The 21,569-nt window shown below is 42.0% G+C and overlaps 2 protein-coding genes across 16 annotated transcripts in view; one reads left to right on the top strand and one right to left on the bottom strand.

Annotated features, from left to right (window-relative positions):
* The window catches only part of FIP1L1 (factor interacting with PAPOLA and CPSF1), a 45,262-nt gene extending 36,180 nt beyond the window's left edge, over positions 1-9,082 (top strand). For 5 of the 10 annotated variants that reach the window (XM_032998998.2, XM_032998990.2, XM_032998989.2 and 2 more), the window contains 4 exons: positions 90-185; positions 1,187-1,406; positions 7,829-7,966; positions 8,641-9,082. In XM_032998998.2, the coding sequence (XP_032854889.1) occupies positions 90-185; positions 1,187-1,406; positions 7,829-7,966; positions 8,641-8,788 (602 nt within the window). In that variant the 3' untranslated portion in view covers positions 8,789-9,082. The remainder of the gene's footprint in view (positions 1-89; positions 186-1,186; positions 1,407-7,828; positions 7,967-8,640) is intronic. The other 5 variants (XM_032998995.2, XM_032998999.2, XM_032998997.2 and 2 more) reach the window with 3 other exon arrangements.
* Positions 9,083-9,580: 498 nt separating this feature from the next.
* Positions 9,581-21,569, bottom strand: part of LNX1 (ligand of numb-protein X 1) — a 158,226-nt gene continuing 146,237 nt past the window's right edge. For all 6 annotated transcript variants that reach the window (XM_032998983.2, XM_032998986.2, XM_032998985.2 and 3 more), the window contains 4 exons: positions 20,513-20,690; positions 18,355-18,583; positions 11,260-11,418; positions 9,581-10,529 (listed from right to left, as the gene is read on the bottom strand). In XM_032998983.2, coding sequence (XP_032854874.2) covers positions 10,394-10,529; positions 11,260-11,418; positions 18,355-18,583; positions 20,513-20,690 — 702 coding nt within the window. In that variant the 3' untranslated portion in view covers positions 9,581-10,393. The remainder of the gene's footprint in view (positions 10,530-11,259; positions 11,419-18,354; positions 18,584-20,512; positions 20,691-21,569) is intronic.

Here is a 21,569-nt window from a genome sequence, read left to right as displayed (position 1 = left end):
CATTGTTCAGTGGATATTTATGTTGATTATACTATTAATGTCTCTCTGTGACACCATGGAGTCAAGTGAATATTGTTCTCATATTATAGATAATGAAGTGGAGCTCAAAACAAACGATTTATTGAAGGCTATGTTATCATTGGCTAGCAAAGCAGATAAGCAGAAAGTGGGAAGTCCTCTGTACTGTAAGTCCACTAGAGAGTGCTGTTTCCAGTTAAATACCACAGCCCTTATTTTTTCATTCACAGGATGCATTCACCGGGCTTCTGGAGAGGGAGGGCAGGACAGAACAATTGGGGCATTAAGAGTAGTAGCTATTTATTACATTGGAGTTGGTAGAAAGCAATGCAGAAGCATGCCCCTTCTCTATTCCCATTGCTCGTTGCCTAGAAAGGCTGAGAGTCAGTGTTATGACTTCCATCTCACCTTCTTAAGAGTATCATCTTTTAGATTAAGATAATATGCTTAATTTTCTGAAACAATTATATTTTAGTGGTAACAGTGGTTGTGCTGAGTATTCATTAGAAATAGTATCTTACAAAGCATAAGTAGGAGCATTATTTCTTCTCCCCAGAATTAATTTAGGGAATGTATTTCTAAAGCTGCTGTTACATCTGTAATCAGAAAAGTATGGCAAAGCACAGTATAGAATATAAATTAGTTCATGAGAACTTTTTAACTAACGTTATATTTTAAAGGACAAAACATAAAAATAGTAGCATTTAAATACTAAGTTGGAAGCATCGTTTTGCCTTGTTTTTCTGAACTGTACTTTCAGAGCCACTGAGTTTCAAAGGCAGTTTTGTTTTCTGGTTGGTTTTGTTTTGTTATTCCCTCAAAACAAAGCCATTTGGCCACATAAAATCAGATTCTGTCAGCAAGTCTTTGCACAATTTATTTATCTTTTTTTTTTTTTTCCCCAAAAGTATTTAGGCAGTCTTTGTGGTGTATATCCTGGTTCTGTACATCTCCGAAACAAGTATTTAAATGAGTGCCAGAGGCCTTTATTAGCATCATGGAAAAAATTCAGAGTTTGCTCAGAATTAACTTTTATGTGAAAGGGGAAGATTGAAAAATGTCATTGAGGGAGGCTGACAAATGTCTGTGTTTTCATGCATAAGTATTATTATAGTTTTCATACAGTATATGATTTTGTACTTTCTAATACCCGCATCTTTTTCTTTAGTCACCTTTCCGCACCTTGCAGGTTCTGCTCCTTCGTGGTCTAGTCTTATGGACACCAGCAAACAGTGGGATTACTATGCACGGAGAGAGAAAGATAGGGAACGTGAGAGAGAGCGATCTCGAGATCGGGATCGCGACCGTGACCGCGACAGAGATCGAGAACGTACCAGAGACAGGGAAAGGGACCGAGATCACAGTCCAACTCCAAGCGTGTTCAACAGGTCAGTGAAATGTCTGAAGCATTCTGTAGCTCTGCTCAAACCCCTGTGTCTGTGTTAAATAGCGTACTTCAACATTAAAATTTAGTGTTCAGCTGTATATTCCAAAGAGCTGGAGGGTGTGGCTTCCTCCCCTTCCCCCTTTTTTCTTGGAATCTATAATTAAATTTCTAAATGTAAAACAGAAGTGTAAAAATGACAGTGTATGTCCAAACTGGTCATAGTGCTTTACAGGTTAAAGGTGTGATTTAAGCCCTTTTGTATAATTGAGATATCCAGCTCTCATTTTTATATCAGTGGTTTTAGAAAAATCTGTAAAAGTACTAAATGAATCTTAGTTGCCAATTCAGTGCTAAGAGCAATGTGGTACAACACTTGACCTTAATTAATGGTGTTAAATAGCTGCTAAAATGGTGAGTTTGGTCATTAGCACTGGCTGGATAATAATCTGTCCTATCTTTTTAAAAACTATCATCTAAAGGTCAAGAATTTTTTTCATTTTCAGGCAGATGATGAAAATAATGGCAGATAACTTTATTCCACTTTCAACTCTCTAATTGCTTTTTTTTAAAAAGAAACAAGCTGCAACTGTTCTGTGGTTCATGTGCACAAGTACAAAGCGTTTAGCGTTGAGCTTGCTATGACTCCATAGAGCAGAGGTCTACTGGCTTGCCAGATTTATCTAATTTACTTTGTTCATTATTTGCTAAGTATTTTAGGGTAAACGTCCTGATGCTTTTCTCAGTGTGTTTTGTTAAGTTTAAATTTTTGCAGAATATATACGTTAGCTATTAGGTAGATTGTTTTTACCAGTGGTTTTACGCTGTGGGAAATGAGGACACTCGGAGTTGACATTACTTTGGTTGAGAGAGGACGTTTTTCGCATGGTGATTGTTAGCGGAAGACCCAAATGTGGGTGCGAGAGAGGGGATTTTCCACGTAGGCTGATGTGGTGATGTTCTCTCCCGTGCGCATGTGCTCTGCTCCAGGGTCAGTTTCGGAAAACTCAAGACCAATCTAAACATCTGTTTCTCAGACAGCTTGATTGAAGGCCAGAAAGAAGCCTGGTCATTCAAGGGTGCTTGAAATGAACCTTAATAGCTTCCAGACCTCAAGAAATCTCTGTGCTGCTGCCAGAGTTATCTGCAAAGGAGGGGGAAGAGCAGGCCTCAACTTTTTTATGTGACTAAATTATCCACCATCTGTAGCAAAGCTGTTGCCACATGGCTGTGTAAGAAAATGGGAGGCCCTTAACTAGTGTAAGTTGGTTTGGGAGTCACAGAGAAGGTGGGAGAGGCTTAAGACAGAACATGCCGACATAATGCTTTTTAAGAAGGTTTATATTCAATTGTACACACTTAAGAAAATGAAACAAGCCACAGGGAAGAGAATGTGAAGTATTTTAGAGACTTCACAGATGCATTACTCTTATTTAAATTCCCTTTGTTTAAACTTTGTTCAAGCGACACTGGTGAGATTTGGAGTAAACATCATCTTTAGCTTTTTACTGCTTAGAAATTACTGCTTTCAATGTTTTTAGCAGTTCTTTGCCTGTTAAATAGCCTGTATTTGTGCTATAATTCTGAAAATTGTAAGAAAATAGAAATTATTTTTATTTTATTAGTATAACCTAAATATGGCTTAAAAATGAACCGTCAGCTGCATTTTATATTCTGTTCTACCTTTACCCTGCTATCTTCAGATGAAATTGTGCATTTTTACAAGAGATCTCATTCTGCCCTCTTGAGAAAATGTCATTCTTTTTGGACTGTTGTCCATTCTGCAAAGACTGTTTTCTTTTTTTTTTTTTTTTGATAGTTGCATGTCAATAAGTTACCACGAAAGATGTAAACCTTGGAATTTGATTGATGCCTTACCATTTTATGGTTCTTCCTCAGCAATTTGAAAAACAAAACCAAAACCCAACCACTGTATTTCTAAGGTCTTGGACCCCAGTAATCCCATGCAGCAGAGCAGATGAGGGTCTGTCTGGCTAGAAAGTAGCTTTACATGAAAGGACTTGGTGTCCTGGTGGACAACAAATTGAACGGGACTTGCCTCTCTATGTGTGATAAAGCTCAAAACATGTTGAGCTGCACTAGAGTGTAGCCTGCATGTGGAGAATGACGTTACTCCCCTCTTCTTTGGCACTTGATAAAACATGCAAGGTACTGTGCCTGGTTTGGGGATCCTTGCTATGAAAAAGAAGACATTGACAGACTGGAGAGTCCAGGAGAGGTCTGACAAGGTGTGGTTAGCTGGGCTGAGGGGATGGGAGATTATTTAGCTTGAAAGGAGAAGGATGAGTAGGGTTCTTAAAGGCTGTTTTCAACTAGCTAAGGGGTGGTTGTAGAGAAGGTAGAGCCAGGCTCTTTTTCAAGGTGCACGGAGAAAGGACAAGGGGCAATAGTTAAAAGTCACAGCAAGGGAGATTCACAGTAAATAAGGTGCAGGGGCAGGGCTGGACGGGTGGAAATAATCACAAAAAGAGTGATCAGTCAGTGAGACAGGTTGCAGAGGGAGGTTGTGGAATCTCCAGCCTTGAAGATACTCAAAACTTGACTAAATAGGGCCCTGAGCAAGCTGACCAGACTTCTGAGTTAGCCTTGTGTTGAGGAGGGGTTCATAGAATGGTTTGGGTTGGAAGGGACCTTAAAGATCATCCAGTTCCAACCCCCCTGCCACGGGCAGGGACACCTTCCACCAGACCAGGTTGCTCAAAGCCCCGTCCAGCCTGGCCTTGAGCCCTGCCAGGGAGGGGGCAGCCACAGCTCTGGGCACCCTGGGCCAGTGCCTCACCACCATCTCAATAAAGAATTTCTTCCTTACATCTAAACTAAATATATCTTCTTTCAGTTTAAAACCATTACCCCTCATCCTATCCCTACACCCCCTGATGAAGGGTCCCTCCCCACCTTTCCTGTAGCCCCCTTTAAGTACTGGAAGGCCACTACAAGGTCTCCCCAGAACCTTCTCTTCTCCAGGCTGAACACCCCCAACTCAGCCTGTCCTCATCAGGGAGGTGCTCCAGCCCCCCGATCACCTTTGTGGCCTCCTCCGGACCTGCTCGAGCAGCTCCATGTCCTCCTTATGCTGGGGGCCCCAGAGCTGGACACAGCACTGCAGGTGGGGTCTCACTTTGGTTAGCCCTAGTGACCACCACAAAGTCCCTTCCAGCCTAAAGCCTTCTGTGATTCTTTGTTGAAGGGTTTTTGAGTACAGATAGGAGAAGTTAGACATCTCTACCAAAGTAAGATCTCCTGATGTGCGAAGTTAATAGCTTCTAGTCTGTTTTGGAAAAGTAACCAAAGGTGTAGAGAACGAAGATTTTGTGGATTGGGCTTATTTAACCAGAAGGCATGGGTAACTATAGGTCCTCTTCCACAGGTCAAAAGTTACGCTCTCAAGGCTGTCCCTGGGAAGCTTTGATAACTGTAATGTAAGCCCAGATACAAAATGGGGAGGAGATCAATGGTGTGTAACATTGGGTACATGGCGTTTGTTCCTGTTTCTGAAAGCTCCCAACATACTGGACTTGGCAAACTGATACTTTGCTTTACTTATAGAAAGGTTGTTTATTTTCAGACACACTTACAAGCTGTCATGGTTCCTTAGTAGTTTGCCAAAATAAGGTTTAAAAAGGAGTATCAATAACATTTGTATCATTTTCTAGAGTGTTTTAAAACAGTCGTGTAACAGAGAAGATGCAGGCTGTGGGTTAACATTAAAAGTTTTGGATCTCAGCTTTGAAACCAAGCCGTATGTATAAAAGTAGCCATCTAATTTCTTATGGCGAGCTCGTCAGAAAGCAGAATTAGACATTCAAATTTTAACTTTTTAATTAGGTACTGATCATCAAAATGTTAGTTTTGGTAGTAATATCGGATATTGGGAGTAAACTATAATTTAATTGGTTCTACCTCTTTCTGTCCCTGTAAGCTTGCAGAAATGTAAGGCTCCTAAAATTGTGATTAGTGGTACTTTAAAAATGTGTTAGTACAGGAAGCACATGTCTAACAAAAAATTTCTTTTGTTGTTCAAATCAGACTTCATCTTCGGTTATAACTTCTGGTAAATTTCAGAACCTAATTTTAATTTCACATTTAACATACGGTTTTTTTAATATATATTCTAAAACTGAGCTTTGTAACTAGACTTCACCAGGCACATGCTGTCTTTATGGTGCTGCTTTATTACACACCAAGTAAAGACACACTTCAAACGTAGAGCACATAGAGACTGGAATTCTGAACTGGAAAACAAACTGCTCTGTAAGCTAGGCCAGTCTTCTCTTCAGTATGACTTGTCCCAGAAACTAAGAGATGATACCAACCTTCATCTTTCTGTGACATTTGATAGCAAAACTCTTCTAATGTTAGTTTTACCTCTCTCACCAAAGCCTTGAGCTAGTTTCTTGTGAGAAGAAATGCTCAGCAGAGAGGCACTTGGATTGTAAATTCAACTGTAAATTGGATTGTCTCCCCTACACTTCCCTCCTTCCCCTGCGAGTGAAATTGAAACCTGAGGGTAAAACAATGGTAAATGATTGGTAGAGATACAAACTGGTTAAAGGTGTAGGACTTGAGGTTTCAGCACTGTAAGATTTGGGATTTATTTTCTCTCTTTCCCCCACCCCCAACTGCTTTAGTTTACCTGTCTGGATTTTGGGCACCTCAGCAGAGCAAGTGAATTTATTTTCACACCCTGGACCATAACCTAGGGTGCATTAAGCCGACTGGAGTAGTGTGATCAGAGTTCATGTTCTGTAGCTGTACTGCCTTCGTTTTGTATAAGTTGACATGTCTCTGTTCTAGGGTTTTCGTGTGGGAGAGACATGTTAGATTTAACATAGTCTTAAAAAAAAAATGTTTAATGCAGTTGAATTTTGGTTTTGTCTTAAGAGGGGGACAATAGTTAAGAGAAGTGATAGTGGCAAAGTGCCTGTGAGGGCGACTGAGCCCTGGCACAGGTTGGCCAGGGAGGTTGTGGAGTCTCCATCCTTGGAGAAGTCCAGAAGCCATCTGGACATGGTCCTGGGCAACTGGTGGTCCTGCTTGAGCTGGTTTTTAAAATTTGCTGAATGATACAATCATACCGAGTTCCGTAGAAAGACTAGTGCAGTTGTTTCAGGCATTCCCCCTTCTCGCGCTGAGTTTTCGTGCATAGATGTAATAATCACTAATGTAATGTCTTCACTTGGGGAATGGCCACAGGATCCAAATTATGTCAGATTAAGTTGTTTTGATCAAAGTTCTCTCTGCGCCAGGACATGAGAAATCTCTTTAGGCTTGAACTGTTCTCCTTGTGTGATCTGTCTGAGCTGTTCTGCTCCTGTCAGGGACCTCAGGAAGATCATTTCTTTCATGGTAAATGTTGGCAAAGACAGCAGGCATGGAACACTTGGCTTTCATCAGCTTAATGGTATCTAAATTGTTACCTGTTTTAATTACTGCCTCAGAAAGCCTGGTCCACTGTGCCTGTCTTTAGGACTTGGTAGGGATCTTCCAAACTATGGTTACGAAGACTTTATGTGATACTATATAAATAGTTACAGTAAGTTAATTCGTATTGAAGTATCATTGTTAAATGATACTGGACACTATATCTGAGTAGGATTTTGTTGGTAGAGAAATAATAAAACGAGCATGCCTTTTAAAGCTATGCTAACGTAGTGTTTTGAGTGGTGTTGGCTAACTATAGATACTGCTCTCATCTTTTTTTTTTAATTTCACTCAACTCTTAGGACTGCCAAAATATGAAAATACTTTCTTAAGTAAAGCCTTTAAATTCTTGTGCAGCCTGTAGTATTTAGGGGGTTTACCAGCACTGTGGTAGAGCAGCACTCATGGTAATCCAAGAGAGGAATTAGAGACAGCATTGGCACAGGTGAGAAATTAATTTTAAAAAAACCCAAAACATTGACTGTATTTTACTGTCAGTCTCTTTGCGACTAGCTTTTCCTTTCTTGAAGCTGATGGAAGGAAATAGATCAGCTGTACCAAGATTAAATAAATTTACCCAAATGGTATAGTAGTCAAAAAGTGTGCTGATAAGTGTTGAGCGTTACACACACTGACCTGAAACATTACTAAAGTTTATGTAGGATTGTACTTCATTTGCATCTAGATACCGGTTTAGGCTAACTACTTGATACCTCCTGTATAAACTTAATGTGACACTGTTGTTCTTTTTTCCTTCCATTTTTATTGGACAATCTCCTTTCAAAATTGCGTTAACGGAAGCCTAGTATGTAAGGTGAAGAGCTTTAATGTCCTTTTAGCATATGTTGTTGATCTCATTTAGAAACCCAGAAGCAACATTAAGATTTTTGTTGTCATTTATCTCAAAAGTGTGTAAAAATTTATTTTTTTAATATATATACTGCTTGGTGTTACTCTCCTGAAATATCTTCTTATTTTAATCAGTGATGAAGAACGATACAGATACAGAGACTATGCAGAAAGAGGCTATGACCGCCATAGAACGAGTAGGGAGAAAGAAGACCGACACAGAGACAGGCGACACAGAGAGAAAGAAGAGACCAGACACAAGTCATCTCGAAGGTTTGATTATTTTTTTTTTTTTTTTTAATAGGATACGAAAGACTTGACCAATTTAAAAAAATAAAGTAAACTTTTAAAAGAACCCCAAACAAACTGGAGTTTTGTGGAAAGACTGTAAACACTTAGATGTACTACTTGGAACAAGTCTGCCATATAAAATGTGGATAGACGAAAAGCAATGTTGACCTCGGGTAACTTCATATTGAATGATGTATGTGACAGTCGTAGCTAGTGAACAGAAACGGTGAACTTGGGGAAAGAGGAGTAAAAATGGTGGGTCAGAAAGTGGTGAGTGAAGCTGACCTAACCCTCGTGGTCACTTGATAGAAATTGTTCAACTTGATCCTTTTAAAGTTAGAAATGAAGCTTAAGTCCAGGGAATGGGGGTCAGTAAGAATGTTAAATCATTAAGGGATGCCAGTAGGGACATGACATTATTTAAAGTATTGCTATTAGTATATGGGTTACAAATGCAAAAAATCCTTTCAATTTCCCAACAAAAAGTACAGGATGGGTTGGATGTATGTACCATTCCATGAAAAAATCAAATGACATTCAAATACTATCTGGGTCGGAACAGGAGCAGGTGCCAGTTTTCAAATAGGAATGCAAAGGCTGGGTTTTTGGTACTCTGTGTCATGCAATTTTTTGAGATTTTTTTTCTCTCTATTTAGTAACAGCAGACGTCGTCACGACAGTGAAGAAGGGGACAGCCACAGAAGGCACAAACACAAAAAATCCAAAAGAAGCAAAGAAGGAAAAGAAGCCAGCGGTGAGCCTGCTGCTGAACAGGAAAACACTGAAGCTGCCCCTGCAGAATAGGCTTGTGTGATTTTTGCCTACTTGCATATATATTAGTGCCAGAAATAGATTACTATAAATCTTGTTATTTTTCTGGGTATTAAAATAATTTGCTCTTAATCTTGTTCTGTTAGTTTGAAATCCAAGGTTACATTGTTTTTTTGAAAATAAAGAACGAATTTTTCATGTTAAGATTCTTTGACTGACTTTGTCTTTTAAGAAACAGACAACATCTTGTAGCTCAAGACTTTTACACTCTTACAATATATCTAGGTCTTAAAATGTCGGTATTAAATCGTCTCCTTTTTTTCATAAGCCATGGGAAGGTCATTCTTTTACTGACTTTAGAAACAGTGTACATTCACTTTATTATATACCAATATCTGGAACAGTGTAGGTTTGGTATAGCTTTTGGAATTCATATTTGAAAAGGTTATCCTTTACTGCAGGGACAGGCAGGAATTGCTGACTCCTCAAGAACCTCGTACTGAGGTGAAGCAAAAAAAAACAGGGGAACTTGGAAGGGTGCGGATTGTTCTTAGTCTGATGGAACACTGAGTGTGGTGATCGTACGCTTGATAATTATGCCTGGTTTGTGTGGGTGAATTAAGCTGGATAATCATCCCTGCTGCTTTTCAGTGCCTTAAGAGAGAAAGTTCATTTTGCTCTTCATTTGAGGGGAACAGCTGTCCTTGATAAAGATTAACAAACATACCTTCTTCCCATTGCTAGCTTGTGAGGAAAAAATAAGACTTTGGAACATGGGTAATTTGCAGAGAAAGGCAAAGAACTATTATTTTGAGAAAAATAGAAGACCATCATCACTTTCAGCTTTATTCCATCCAGAACAGTATCAAGTGAGATTGACGTGGCAGTCCTGCAAAAACTGTACTGCGCTGTCAGGGTGCGATTCAGAAGACCTACTTGATGGTATCAGCAGGGTGCAGTGTACTTCCTTAAAACCAATAATTCTGTATAAAAATCCTAGATTTAATAGTATTAATCAAAACATACCAGGGAATCTAGGTCATTTGGTTTTGGTTAAAAATAATATCTGTACAAATACACAGTTACAGTTATTTTTAATTATTTTAGAAATTCACAGTTTTACAGACTAACAAACTGTACTTGAAAGTCTTGAAAATACCAGCTTCACGCTGACCATGAAAACATACACATAATCAAAGTGCTATTACTGTGTTGGATAAAAACCTTCACCTGATTTTTTGCAAGAAATTTTTCCATAAGTTACTCAAGGATTTCTTTTTGTAAATGAAAATAAAGTGGGTGAGCAGGAGTTGCGGCTCCTTAAATTTCATTATTATTATTATGGTGCATTATATATATATAAAAAAAAAAAAAAAAACAACAAAACCCAAAACAAAACAAAAAAACCCCTTAAGAACACAGGGAAGGAAAGATTTATGTCTGTAGCTTAAATCACTCCGAAGTGACTTTCTGACAGGTGTTCCTGCTTTCCCTAAACTTGACTTTTCTTGACATGCAGGTTGACATTTCAGAAACCTTTCCTTTATAAACATGTACTTGACCCCTCCAAAAAGCGAAGACTGATATTCCTTTTCTTCTGTGTTAAATGATTTGTCATGTTCTCCATAAAGACTTGTTTTATAAAAAAGTGCCAGGCCAGGACACAATTGTGAGAGTAATTTTTCCTTTCAGATCTTTGAGCATCCTTGCCAAGCAGGCATGCATCATTCCTGATGTGTTCCTGCCATTGACAGCAAGGAGGATGTCACCACATCTGAAAAACCAAAGACAAATACGAGAGAACAATTAAACAAAGTGACTTCTTACCTTAAATGTTTGCAAATACCAAAGCGTCTCCTTAAGCTGTGAGAAAGGGGTATAAATGGGCATTACTGTTCCTTTTTCAGCTACCTACTGTTCATGAATAAGGGAATAAAGCAGGTAAAAATACTTCACTTGCTTTTTTTTTTCATTCCTTACAGCTTTATAATTAATTAGGCATATTTGAAAGAAAATAGGTTTCAAATGGGACTGATCCGTGTTCTGAACAAACTGTGTTTTAAGACTTCTTAATTGGTTTAAGTTTGCTCCATAATTCTGCATTTACTCTCTTAAATTGTATTGGTGTTTGCAGGGAGGGTGGTTGATCGCTTGGAGTTTTTCTGAGCTGGGGATGTGGGACAGCTCTGTGCTGGCATGCTCTGTACTACCCCAGAGATCAAACTGACTTCTCTTTGTACTTTTTCATATACTCGTGATTGCTGGACATCTGAAAACATTCTACTATGAGAGAAAAACCTATTAAAGATCAGGACACTTATGTCCTATTTCCAGATCTGGCAGCATTAGTTCTGTATCAATGAGTCCTTTTTTCCCTGCTACACTGTCTTTATGAAAACTGTTTTGTTTTGTTTTGTTTTGTTTTTTAAAAAAAGGAAAACCCACAAATGAACTAGATGAAAGACTTCCTTAAATGCTACTTTTCATTACATACTTATCATTACCTAATTCTGCCATCATTATATGCTGGTGTTCCCCCAACAATGGATTTGATAAAGAATGGTTTGTTCCCAGTGTGTTCTTCATAACCTCCTACGATGCTGAAGCCAAGACTTCCAGATGTATTTCTTCGTAATACGATTTCTTTGCAGCTGTACAAATACCTGAAACAAACCAGTCTAATGAAATGTCTTATGGTTAACTTCAGATTCTGATGAAGCATTAATGATGAGTCTGCCTTTTTATACATTATGGAGTGTTTTGAAGATGTAAAATAGCACCAGAATTCCACTGTATTAGACACCTACACTTCCCTTCTGGTTTTGTAGTGCTGCTTTCCACAACCAGTTATCCTGAAAGTAAAATTACTAGGTAATCTTGGGGTTAAAATATTAAATAAATTGTTTCACAGGGTAAGCATTTATGCAGATGATCTAGTTGCAATTCAAAGCGATGGAGAAAACCCCTTAACTGGGTCTGGATAGAATATTTGTAAACCATCGTTACAGAAAATGTATTGTACCTGCCTTGTACAGTCCAGTGACTTGTTTTATCTTCCAGATAAGAGCCTGTATGTGATTAGCTCTGTCAAAAGTGGTCAGGCATTTATTACTATGGTGCGTGTCAAAACTAAATAAAGGGCAATGAAATGAGCCAGAATTACAAAAATCACAGAGATGACACAAAGAAGAGTGTCAGTGGAAGAAGGGATCCTGAGCTTTTCTTGTCAAGTAACATGGCAAGTTGCAGCATGGAAGATGAGAGAAGCTTCTCCGTGTCAGTCAGTGCTTTGGGGTACCGAGTCTTCTGTCATGAAGCTCACTCATCCTCACTACCATGATTAACACAAGGTTTTATGGTAAGAGAGCTGAAATCTGCTTCTCCCTGCATTTGTGTTTTGAATGTATTTTATGATAATGTAAATTATGCTGAGTCAAAGCTTAGCTGAAACAACTGGGGAACGCCTGAGTTACTAGGTTATTAGACTCTTACAATTTGCCTGTTGCTCTGAGTACATTAATTTTAGTGCGGGCCTTGTTTTGTTTTGTTTTATTTTGTTTTGTTTTTTTAACCAATCGGGAAAAAAAACAAATGTATTTCATTAGTTACAGAGCAACAGAAATTTCTGTTCTTAGTACTTAACCCACTCATCATTAATGGTGTACCAGGAATGACTGAAGAGCCTGAAAATCCTGCTATTCTAAATCTGAAATTATAAACTGGTCCACAGCAAGCAGTTGTTAAAAGGTCTATCCAGAGACTCTTTAGGTTTTTAAGAATGAGCTGACCCTTCTTCTGTAGAAGGATAAATAACTTTATCTCGAAGACCAGTATGTCTAGCATTTTTAAAATTTGATTTGTCAAATAATGCTTTTGCTGTGTTTCACAGCAGGATTTTATAGTAATACTACATTAGTCCCCCAGGACCTACAAATATTCACCTGCTGCCAGGATGGTAGGTATATAATATCTGCACAAGAATTCACTGGCTGCTAATGTAAGAAACAGGTGACATTTGCTCTTTTCCTCAGCAGCCAGGCATTATTACTTTACCATCTGTGGACTTCTTCAATGTGCAAAATCACTTAAACCTTCTGTGTTTGATGGTGCTTATCAAGGTCATGACCAAGCGGTGCCAGGATTCAGCCCTTGGTGCTATTACCTAGTGTTGGTTTTGGGGGGCAGGGGTCTCTGCTGCCCGCTGCTATCCTCACTGCTGTAAGGAGGACATTGCTGAAATTGAAAGACAATCAGCTAAAACCTACCGCCATAGAAAAGAAATAGCCAGGCAGGTAAAGACATGAGAACACAGTGAAGGCAAAGAAGGCTTACGTGTATTCTGCACATACAGTCTGCAAGGTTTTCAGTTACACGGTCTCCATCAGCCCAGAAAGCATAACTACATATTTGCTGCCGAAGTGTGTGCTAAATAAGTAAACTAGACATGGCATACTAGGATGAGGATGGTTCTGCCTGCCAGAGCAGAGGAAACACATGGGAAGCAAGGAGTGGCAGAGAGCAACTACTCCGTCCTGCCCCCAAACCCCTGCGCCGCCCTTTGCCTCCCGAAGGGTCGGGGTGTAACGCGCTGTGACAGCAAAGCAGTGCAGACCTGGAACGCGGCACGTGAGGCGCTGGAGTGAAGCTGAGAATGGGAAAAGGGGAGGAAAGGGCTTTTCCCAAAGTGTTTACGTGTTTGTCGTCTTTGGCTCCCAAGACCCAAGTTGGTAATTAAATGTTACAGGTTAAATTCCCCAAGACAAGTCTGTTTTGCCCACAGCAGTATTGGGTGAGTGGTTTGACCCATGAACTTTCTTGCTCTTGTTCTTCCTATTTTCCCTCATCCTGGTGTGGGTGTTGAGCTGTGCGGGTGCTTGGTGCAGGCCGGGTCCAACCCATCACACCAGGCATAGCTAGAGATTAACTTATGACGGAAGAAGAGTGGCTAGGTGGTGTTTACACCTTCAAATTGACATTTCCTTATCTCCACCCTATGGGGTAAACGCGGCAGTGCAGCATCCATCAGCTCTGCATTAGTGCTGTCAGAAAGGTGAAGAGGGTGCTGGGAGGGAGGGTGGGTGAAGCTGAGCTACGTCTAACGTGGGCACTGCTTGCTCCAAACAGCTTAGAGCAGCGCTGCCTGCTCTGCCTGAGCAACGAGCAGCCTGAGGGGACTTAGTTCATTTGGGTCTGTTTATCCCCATGGAGTGATAAGCTAGAAAGTGCCAGAGAGAGAAAACAAAATAAGTACTTGCATCATCCAAAGATGCTTAGTGTGTTTGAGTGGATTGCTTCTCTGTGGTAATGGAAGTCCCAGTCTGTGTGTTTTGACCCAGTTAAACTGCCATAACCCACTGAACTGCAGCCAGTCCGAGGAGAACCGTCTTCTGCCTTGGAAGAGAGCAGCTCGCAGTTTTCTGCCTCTATCTGTAAATACTCCAAAAGCTGAGGACAGGAGTAATTTATGTGTGAACTTGCCTCAGATTCAAGATCTGATGATAAACAGTGTCTAGACACAGGGTTCTATTGTAAGAAATGCTACAACTGAGCATCAGTTACTGATGCAAAAGGAATTTAAAAGTGCCTGTTTTCAAGTAGTTAAATGCACGATTCTCTGCTGCTTTTCATGAAGCATGAGTAGCCTTATGCTCTGGGAATGAAAACCAGCCCGACTTCAGGAGGACTTCAGCAATAACAGGTACGAAAAGCACGACTCCCTCCCCCTGCCCTGTTACAGTAGACAAGTGGCAGTGGAGCACAGTAATATCTGAGAATTGCTCCCATCAGAGCTCTACAGCCTGGATGGAGTTAATTTGGGGGAGTTTCTGTCTTAATTCCATGTTTTACGTACAGTTCTACCCCTGGTTTGCAGAAGGACTTTGGCCACCTCCTGTCTTTCTCATCTCACTTTGCAGATGAAGAAAAGCACTCATATGAAGTGCTAATGTTTGTAAATGTCATGACAGGATGATCTATAAAGTATTTTTAAGTGCTAGCTGGGGGAAGGAAATGTGAGGAGAGCAAAGAAAGGAGAGCAGGAAAACAAGCAAGAGTAGAAGGAACACCATGGGGCTGGGGAAACACTTTTCACCAGCTGGTCCACATTACTTCCTTTGTGCAAGCTTCACAACATTTCCCTCCAATACTAAAGGAGACCTGTCTTCCTCAACAACAAACAATTAGATTAGCTACCCTGAAGTAGGTCTTCGGGCGGGAATGCTTAAGGTCCTGCATCACTGTTTCCTCCCGACGCCCGCAGCCCCTCCGCTCTCATGCGGGCCAAGTTTTGACAGACGGCAGATGCACATGTGCGTCTATTTTATAACCACCACATATTGGATTGTACTACAGAAAGAACAGAGGAGTTGTTTATGTATTATCAAGTCATATAAAAGTGGCCAAAGCCAATTTTAAGATCTCGCAAGGAAAAGGCTGAGATTTAAGTGAGATCCACAAATGTTAAGTTACGCAAGATGGCTTTTCCCAGGCTTTGAGCTTCGGTGCGAGGAGCCGGATAACCTGTTGGATTCTGCTGCTTCCAACTTCATCCAGAAAAATGCTGTAATTGCCTAACTCAATATTTGTGTCTCTTGTCTGTGCTTATCTCTATAACATGCATGCAGTCCCTGGGAAAGGGGCAAGTTCTGTGCTTGTATGGGGAATTAGGTATTTACAGTACACCAGCCTCACAAATGAGAAAGGTACTTTTAATCATGTAACTAATATTAATGTTAACTTGTTTTCTGCTTCTGCAGTCATGGACAGAGGTCTGTAGACATCTTCTAATGTTTAGCTCAAGTCAGCAGATTCTATGGGGCTATCCTTCACTCAAAATCAATGTTTCTGGAACACAGAAGGAAAGACTCTCCCCTCCGTTTCCCAAGCCCGAGCATCCCTCTCTAAGTTGCGACATCAGGCTGCCTCTGTGCTCCCCACCTTACTTGCTGTGAATAGATATTCACACTGCACTGACATGGTTTGTCTAAAGCCACATCTTTCCCTTTTTGACAGAATTTAAAGAATCCACCATCCAGTCACCTCTTTTTTAATTTGTGCCTGTTCCTGGGCTACCAGTTTTACTGCCTTTTCTGTTTGTTCAGTTTTTCTCACATAGGTGTGCCCTGTCCTGCCCATCTTCCCACATACCTTGCATGATCCTGTACAATCATAATTTTGACATTTCTAATCTTTCATCAGCTGCAGCAAACATTCTTAGATTCACATATCTTGGAGCAGTCCCTCTGGTAAATGATTTTAATTAAGGTAGGTGAATCTTCACCTTCTTTCCCCATAGTTTCATATCAGGCACCTTTGCCAAGATGGACCTTTCAGATATCTATTTGGACAGAGAGTAATTTTCTCTAACAGCCTGGAAAGCATCATAAGATTGCTAGCAATACCTTGAGATCTAGTGGGATGTGATCCTTGCCAACAGAAAACCAAAAGCCAGATAGGGAAAGGTTAAATGCTCAGCCTGGAGCAAAATGAGTTAATGTGATACATGTCCTAGTGAAAGAACTTGTTGAAGGACTTCCAGATGTCTGGTGCGGGCCCTGGAGAATCAGTACAAGAGAGAGTGTAAGCACACTCAGTCTAGGGAGGACTGAAGGGTCTGATAATACCTAACGAGCAAAGCCAAACCAGATCCTCGCACGCCCCTACTCAACCAAACAGCTGCTAATGAGGATGCAGTGCACCTTTGTTACTGTCATGTCTAATCAGTGCTGGTCCCTGTCCTAGTCAGATGGCGAGAGCAGTGTACCAGCTCAGCATACCAATCCCCTTACTTTCCTTTGGTGGGGAAGGGCCGGGCTGTGCTCTGTGCATGGCATCACAGCCGGGGATAGAGTTACAATGAACTCCTGTCTTCAGCCCTGCTGACACTGGGACTGATTTTCCTTCAGACCAAAGGGGGTGGGAATGCCTTCACACACACAGCCTTCAGAGGAGGGGCGATAGACTGAGCTTAGAGACTGCTTTTAAAATCAGAAAAACACCTTTTCTCCCTAAACTGCAAAGTGGAACTGACTGATGCGGACCTTGGGCTCAAGCCTGCGGTACTGTGGACTTCTGTCCTTCTTCTCCATCACCTTGCTGAAGACATGGGGAATTCAGGCAGCTTTGGGTAGGAGATGATGACCAAGCAGCCCAGGTTTTCTATACAGCCCAACAAAGGTGGGGTTACAGCAAGCATAGGCAGAATGCAATTGTTTCAGTCCATCTAGCAATGGATGGTGATTGAAGGCAAAACTCAGCGTTGCAGACTGCAGCATCTAGAACACCTGTAGCCTGCTTGCTGTCTCTCTGCTGGGAGCATTATCCATGCTCCAGCACTTTCTTGATGCTGCTGGTCAAGCTAAGGAGTGCAGAAGAAACAAGCAGGAATGAGGACCTACCTGGGCCTGCCTGTCTGCAATGAGACTGGGTGAGAAAAGTTTACCATTGCCCGGGGTAGCAAGTTATGGGCCATCCATTTATTGATTTTTAAATTTTTACTGCTTTTCTTTCACAGGAATAAGGACAGAGTCGTCTCCTCTGGAGGAGGAACCTTTCATCTGTGGGTGACAGACATAGACCCTGCCTTCTGCTCTTGCAGTGTGTCAGCACATGTTACACAGCCATTAGCCTCAGAGCAAGCCCCAAAACACATCTGGCCCTCTCAGCAGACCTTGCTGCAAGGTCAATAAGCTCAAAATGGCTCAAACCAGAAGAAGGGAAAGCATCTAACCTGCTATGCGAGACTGGAAAACAAAGAGGAGTCCTGAAACTGTGCCTAGAGCAAAAGCCCACCTGTTCTGCAGACCATCTTTTCGTGCCCCCCCATAAAAGAGAGAGAGACTCTGAACTGCTGCCAGGGTTGGGAGTATGGGCAAGAGTAACTTGTAAGCTAAATTCTTCATTCCTTAAAGCTGAATACCAATTTCCGCTGTGTGAGGTGAGGTCAGCTTCGCGTATTCACAGATTCACAACATGTCCTCACTCAATACTGTACAAAATGTCGCTGAAGCTCCAGGTATACACCCTGCACACTGAGCGTGTCTGAGAGAACAACATGCGATGTGGCTTTTATTATCCTTACTGAAATGACAACACAGCTGCTTCCTGTGTATGACAAATGCACTTCTTTCAGTCGGGGGTGGGGTTAAAAGAGGTGATTTGGAGATACCGGCCAACTGCACGCACTTTGCAACATCTGGGCAAAGTCAAACAATTCAGCTGGATTTGGCTGAGGAGCAGGGCTGTGCAGCTTGAGAGCTGCAGGAGGGGTAGCTCTGCCTTCTGCAGGGTGGTCGAGCCTAGACCCCAGTTCAGCAAGCTCCTGCATCCCTGCAAGCTTTTCCATTCACTCCCTAAGTGCCAGATATGTTTTCAAGACTGGAACAATTCAGGACCCTTTCCTCCCTTGCAATGGGATCTGCGTGTCTATTTTTCCATGTACCCTTTTACAAAAGGGAGGTGTTTAGAGTCAAGTCTGTGACAGAGCCTGGATTTAATTAAGATGTCAGTGCAATGAATCAAGCCAAAAGAAAGAATTGCCAGAAAATACAAATCTTTCCTCCCACTCCCCTTCAGCAAGAGGATGCAATCTGTGGACTTACCGTGGCAGCTCCAGCCACATAACCCAGGAAGGTGACCACTCGCTGCGCTCGGAGGTCGCCTGCGTGGCCTCGGGGGGTGGCAGGCGGCCCCGTTCCTCCTGGGCTTCGCAGGCTCGCAGCTCCAGGGCTTTGAGCACCACCGCCGAATTGGTGTTTTTCAGCAGGGCAACGGCCTCGCTCCGGCTGACCCCCGTCAGGTCAATCCCGTTCACATTCAGGAGGATGTCACCTGAGACCGATAAAAAGGATGATGAAAGACCCTTGCAAGTGCTTCCAGGATCCCCTCCCCACCCCCCCGAACAAGCGAGTCAAAGCCACAGGCAAGAACTTGCTGCCTGATGAGGCTGCTCGTTAATCCTATCGTTTAACATGGATGTGAAGCATATGCTAGTAAACATGTCACAAGCAGCAGGGAAGGGGCCAGATCCCTGCACACAGGAGCACCACGGGGCCGGACAGAGGATTTGGTCCTGGTTTCTTGTCACGTCATGTCCTGCATCCAGAGCTGAACAGCACAGCTGTGGTCCTGCTGCACCAACAAGCTTTGGTACAGGCACCTGATGCTAGTCCAGGTCTCCAAAGCCCACTTCCAGCTAACAACTTATGTACTCACCCTGAGCTTGAAACCTGAAAGCTCAAAGATGGTTTTCTCCCAGTGCTCCCTAAGCTGAGGTCTGCTGCTTCAGCTGGCTCCTCGTAAAGTTTGCTTTGCAGAATAATGTATTATTATTTTAATGTTAATGCCTGTTTGAATGGCCGCAAGCCAAAACATCTTTCTGTATGCCTTATTTACAATGTAGTCACAGCAGCTTCAGAGAAAAATGCAAAGATGACCTCAATTACTACAGGGAGAACAACAAAGACATCATTAATGTCATGCAAGCAGCCACGGTGCCAAGTGACCCGCTACCTGCCACGGCATGCTCCAAGGGTAGGGCTTCCCTGGGTGCCCTCTGCTCTTCACCTGCATGCTCCTCCAAGCAGGGGCCATATTCACTGGCAGCCCAGGCAGTGAGACGTGAACATTAACCTCTTCTTGTGGTCTGCTCCAACGAGGCAGAAAACAGCCTAAGGGCTGCTCTAAACCGTGGAGGCTTATGGCGCTGTTATAACATCACGTATTCATTTGTTTCTAATTTTATCAAATTAACTAGGCTGAATTTTCCATACTGCCTCATGATGAATATTTTTTGGAAAATGTATCCCACTGAGAGGCAGTCATTTCCCAGCAGGAGGAAAGGGGAAACCTGCTGGTTTGCTGCTGTTGTCGTGTTCTTACATGGGTTTTGATGAGCAGCCATAGCTCCCGCAAAAGGGAGGTTCCCACATGTGCCAGTGCTGGGTGCTGCGACCCAGGATTGTGGGGCTCAACTGGGCTGCAGCTATTTGCCCCACTTTTGGGTGCCTTCACTTCCCTCACACTCAGGATTTCCCTTCATCTTCTGGGCAGTGACTGGGCTGAAGCTGAAGATGGGAGATGAAGGGCAAGGGGACAGGGAGCTGTGTGGTTGCTGGATGCAGGGTACCGAGGTACTTGGCTCTTGGAGATGCAACATACTGAAAACTGAGAGTTTCACCATTCCTCTACTGCTTACCTATTCCTGGAAAATCCACTGATAAAATATGCTCTTCATCTTACTCTAAAGGCCTATTCATGCAGAGGGGGAGAAGCTATTAATTTTATCACTCTGTTACATCAAGAGCCAAATGGAATTATGAAGCCAATGTTTCCAGACATCACATTGAACCACAAGGCACTAATATTGCTTCATATATGATGGAAATTCTGCTCCTTTACACTTCTTTCAAAGCCATGAATGGAATGACAAGGAAGCACAAAAATTTACATTAAAAACTCATGAAGATTGCACAATGAAGATTTCAGGAGTTAGAAGACAGTGGTGTAAGATCATTTTCCTCTGAAAAACTATTAATTTTTTTTTTCCTACCATAATATGCCTATATACCACTTCACAGAGATGGTTACTGCTACATATTATACCTTTTCAGGTAGCTGACTTGAGACCCTCTAATCGGATGCATCCCAAAATCTATGGGATGGCTGAAGATGTCAGGGTGCAATGCTCTATCACTATCCCTCTGTTTTTCAAAGGGAGCCTTTGAATTAAAGCAGGCTTTCAAAGTCCCCTCTTTTTACCTGTTTTTATCCTGCTGTCTCTGCTGATAACTCCTCCAGGTTCGACACTTATCACATAGATGGGCAGATCCCATTCCCGGTTGGATGCTCCGCCTGCTACAGTCATTCCCAGCGATTCTGTGTGATCTTTCCGGACAGCCACCACCTTCTCGTGACAGGTGACGGCGTGAAGGGCACTCTGTGATGGAAAAAACAGCAACAACAAACACAGTGGGCATGGGGACCTCCCTGAAAGCTCAGGCATTTTCTACTGAAATGAATAATTGTTGAGGGAATACCAAAGCACTTCACAGCCGCCTGCCAGGGCTGGCCAGATGGCAGGCGTGACTCTCTCCAGGGCTCAGGCATCTGTGGAGTCAGAGCTACCTCCAAGATAATCTGTGCTTTAATAGTTAAAGTCAGGCACTGCTCCCACCAAAATCAGAAGTATTTGACTGTTGAGACTAATAGAAACAGGTCTTTGAAATGCAAATAAGGAATCCGATTTTTTAAAAATATACGTTCTTGATATTAATAACTAGTGGTCCTCATATCTTTGACTATCAGGTCACGGTTCTTATCTTGCTGCTCACAATCTGAAAGTCATCTGTAGAGTTAATGAGAAATGGTCCACCTGGAACAAAGCTCTCAGGAACAGGTTAGAAAATAGATACTTCATTGGTCTTCCAGGTTTCTGTATACGTTACTGGTGGGAATACACTCAAAGAATATATGTTTCTGTTCAGGAAAAGAGAAGGACATTTATAGAGGGAAGAGCCAGCAACTTTCAGGGTTCTCTTCCTAGTGCTTGTGCTTAAAAGGTCACTTTGGGACAGCCACCTCTACTGCCAGAGGACAGTCATCCCCTTATTCCTCCCCCTGAACACGAAAAGTTACACACACACTGCTGGTCATGCAATAACCAGTGTGTGAGCTAGGGTGAAACAAACTCACAGGCAGCCTCGGGATGGAGAGGCAATGCAAGCTCCAACAAAATCTGTGAACCCATTGTCATGTTTACAATGCATTCATCTCCTACACAAGAGTTTGAGAGACAAGGATGCTTCTCCAGAAAATC

This window comes from Tyto alba, unplaced genomic scaffold (assembly GCF_018691265.1).
Source record: "Tyto alba isolate M040663 unplaced genomic scaffold, T.alba_DEE_v4.0 Super-Scaffold_6, whole genome shotgun sequence".
Lineage (NCBI taxonomy): Eukaryota > Metazoa > Chordata > Aves > Strigiformes > Tytonidae > Tyto > Tyto alba.
Note: the sequence above shows the minus strand (reverse complement) of the source record. Positions and strands in the feature narration are given on the sequence as shown.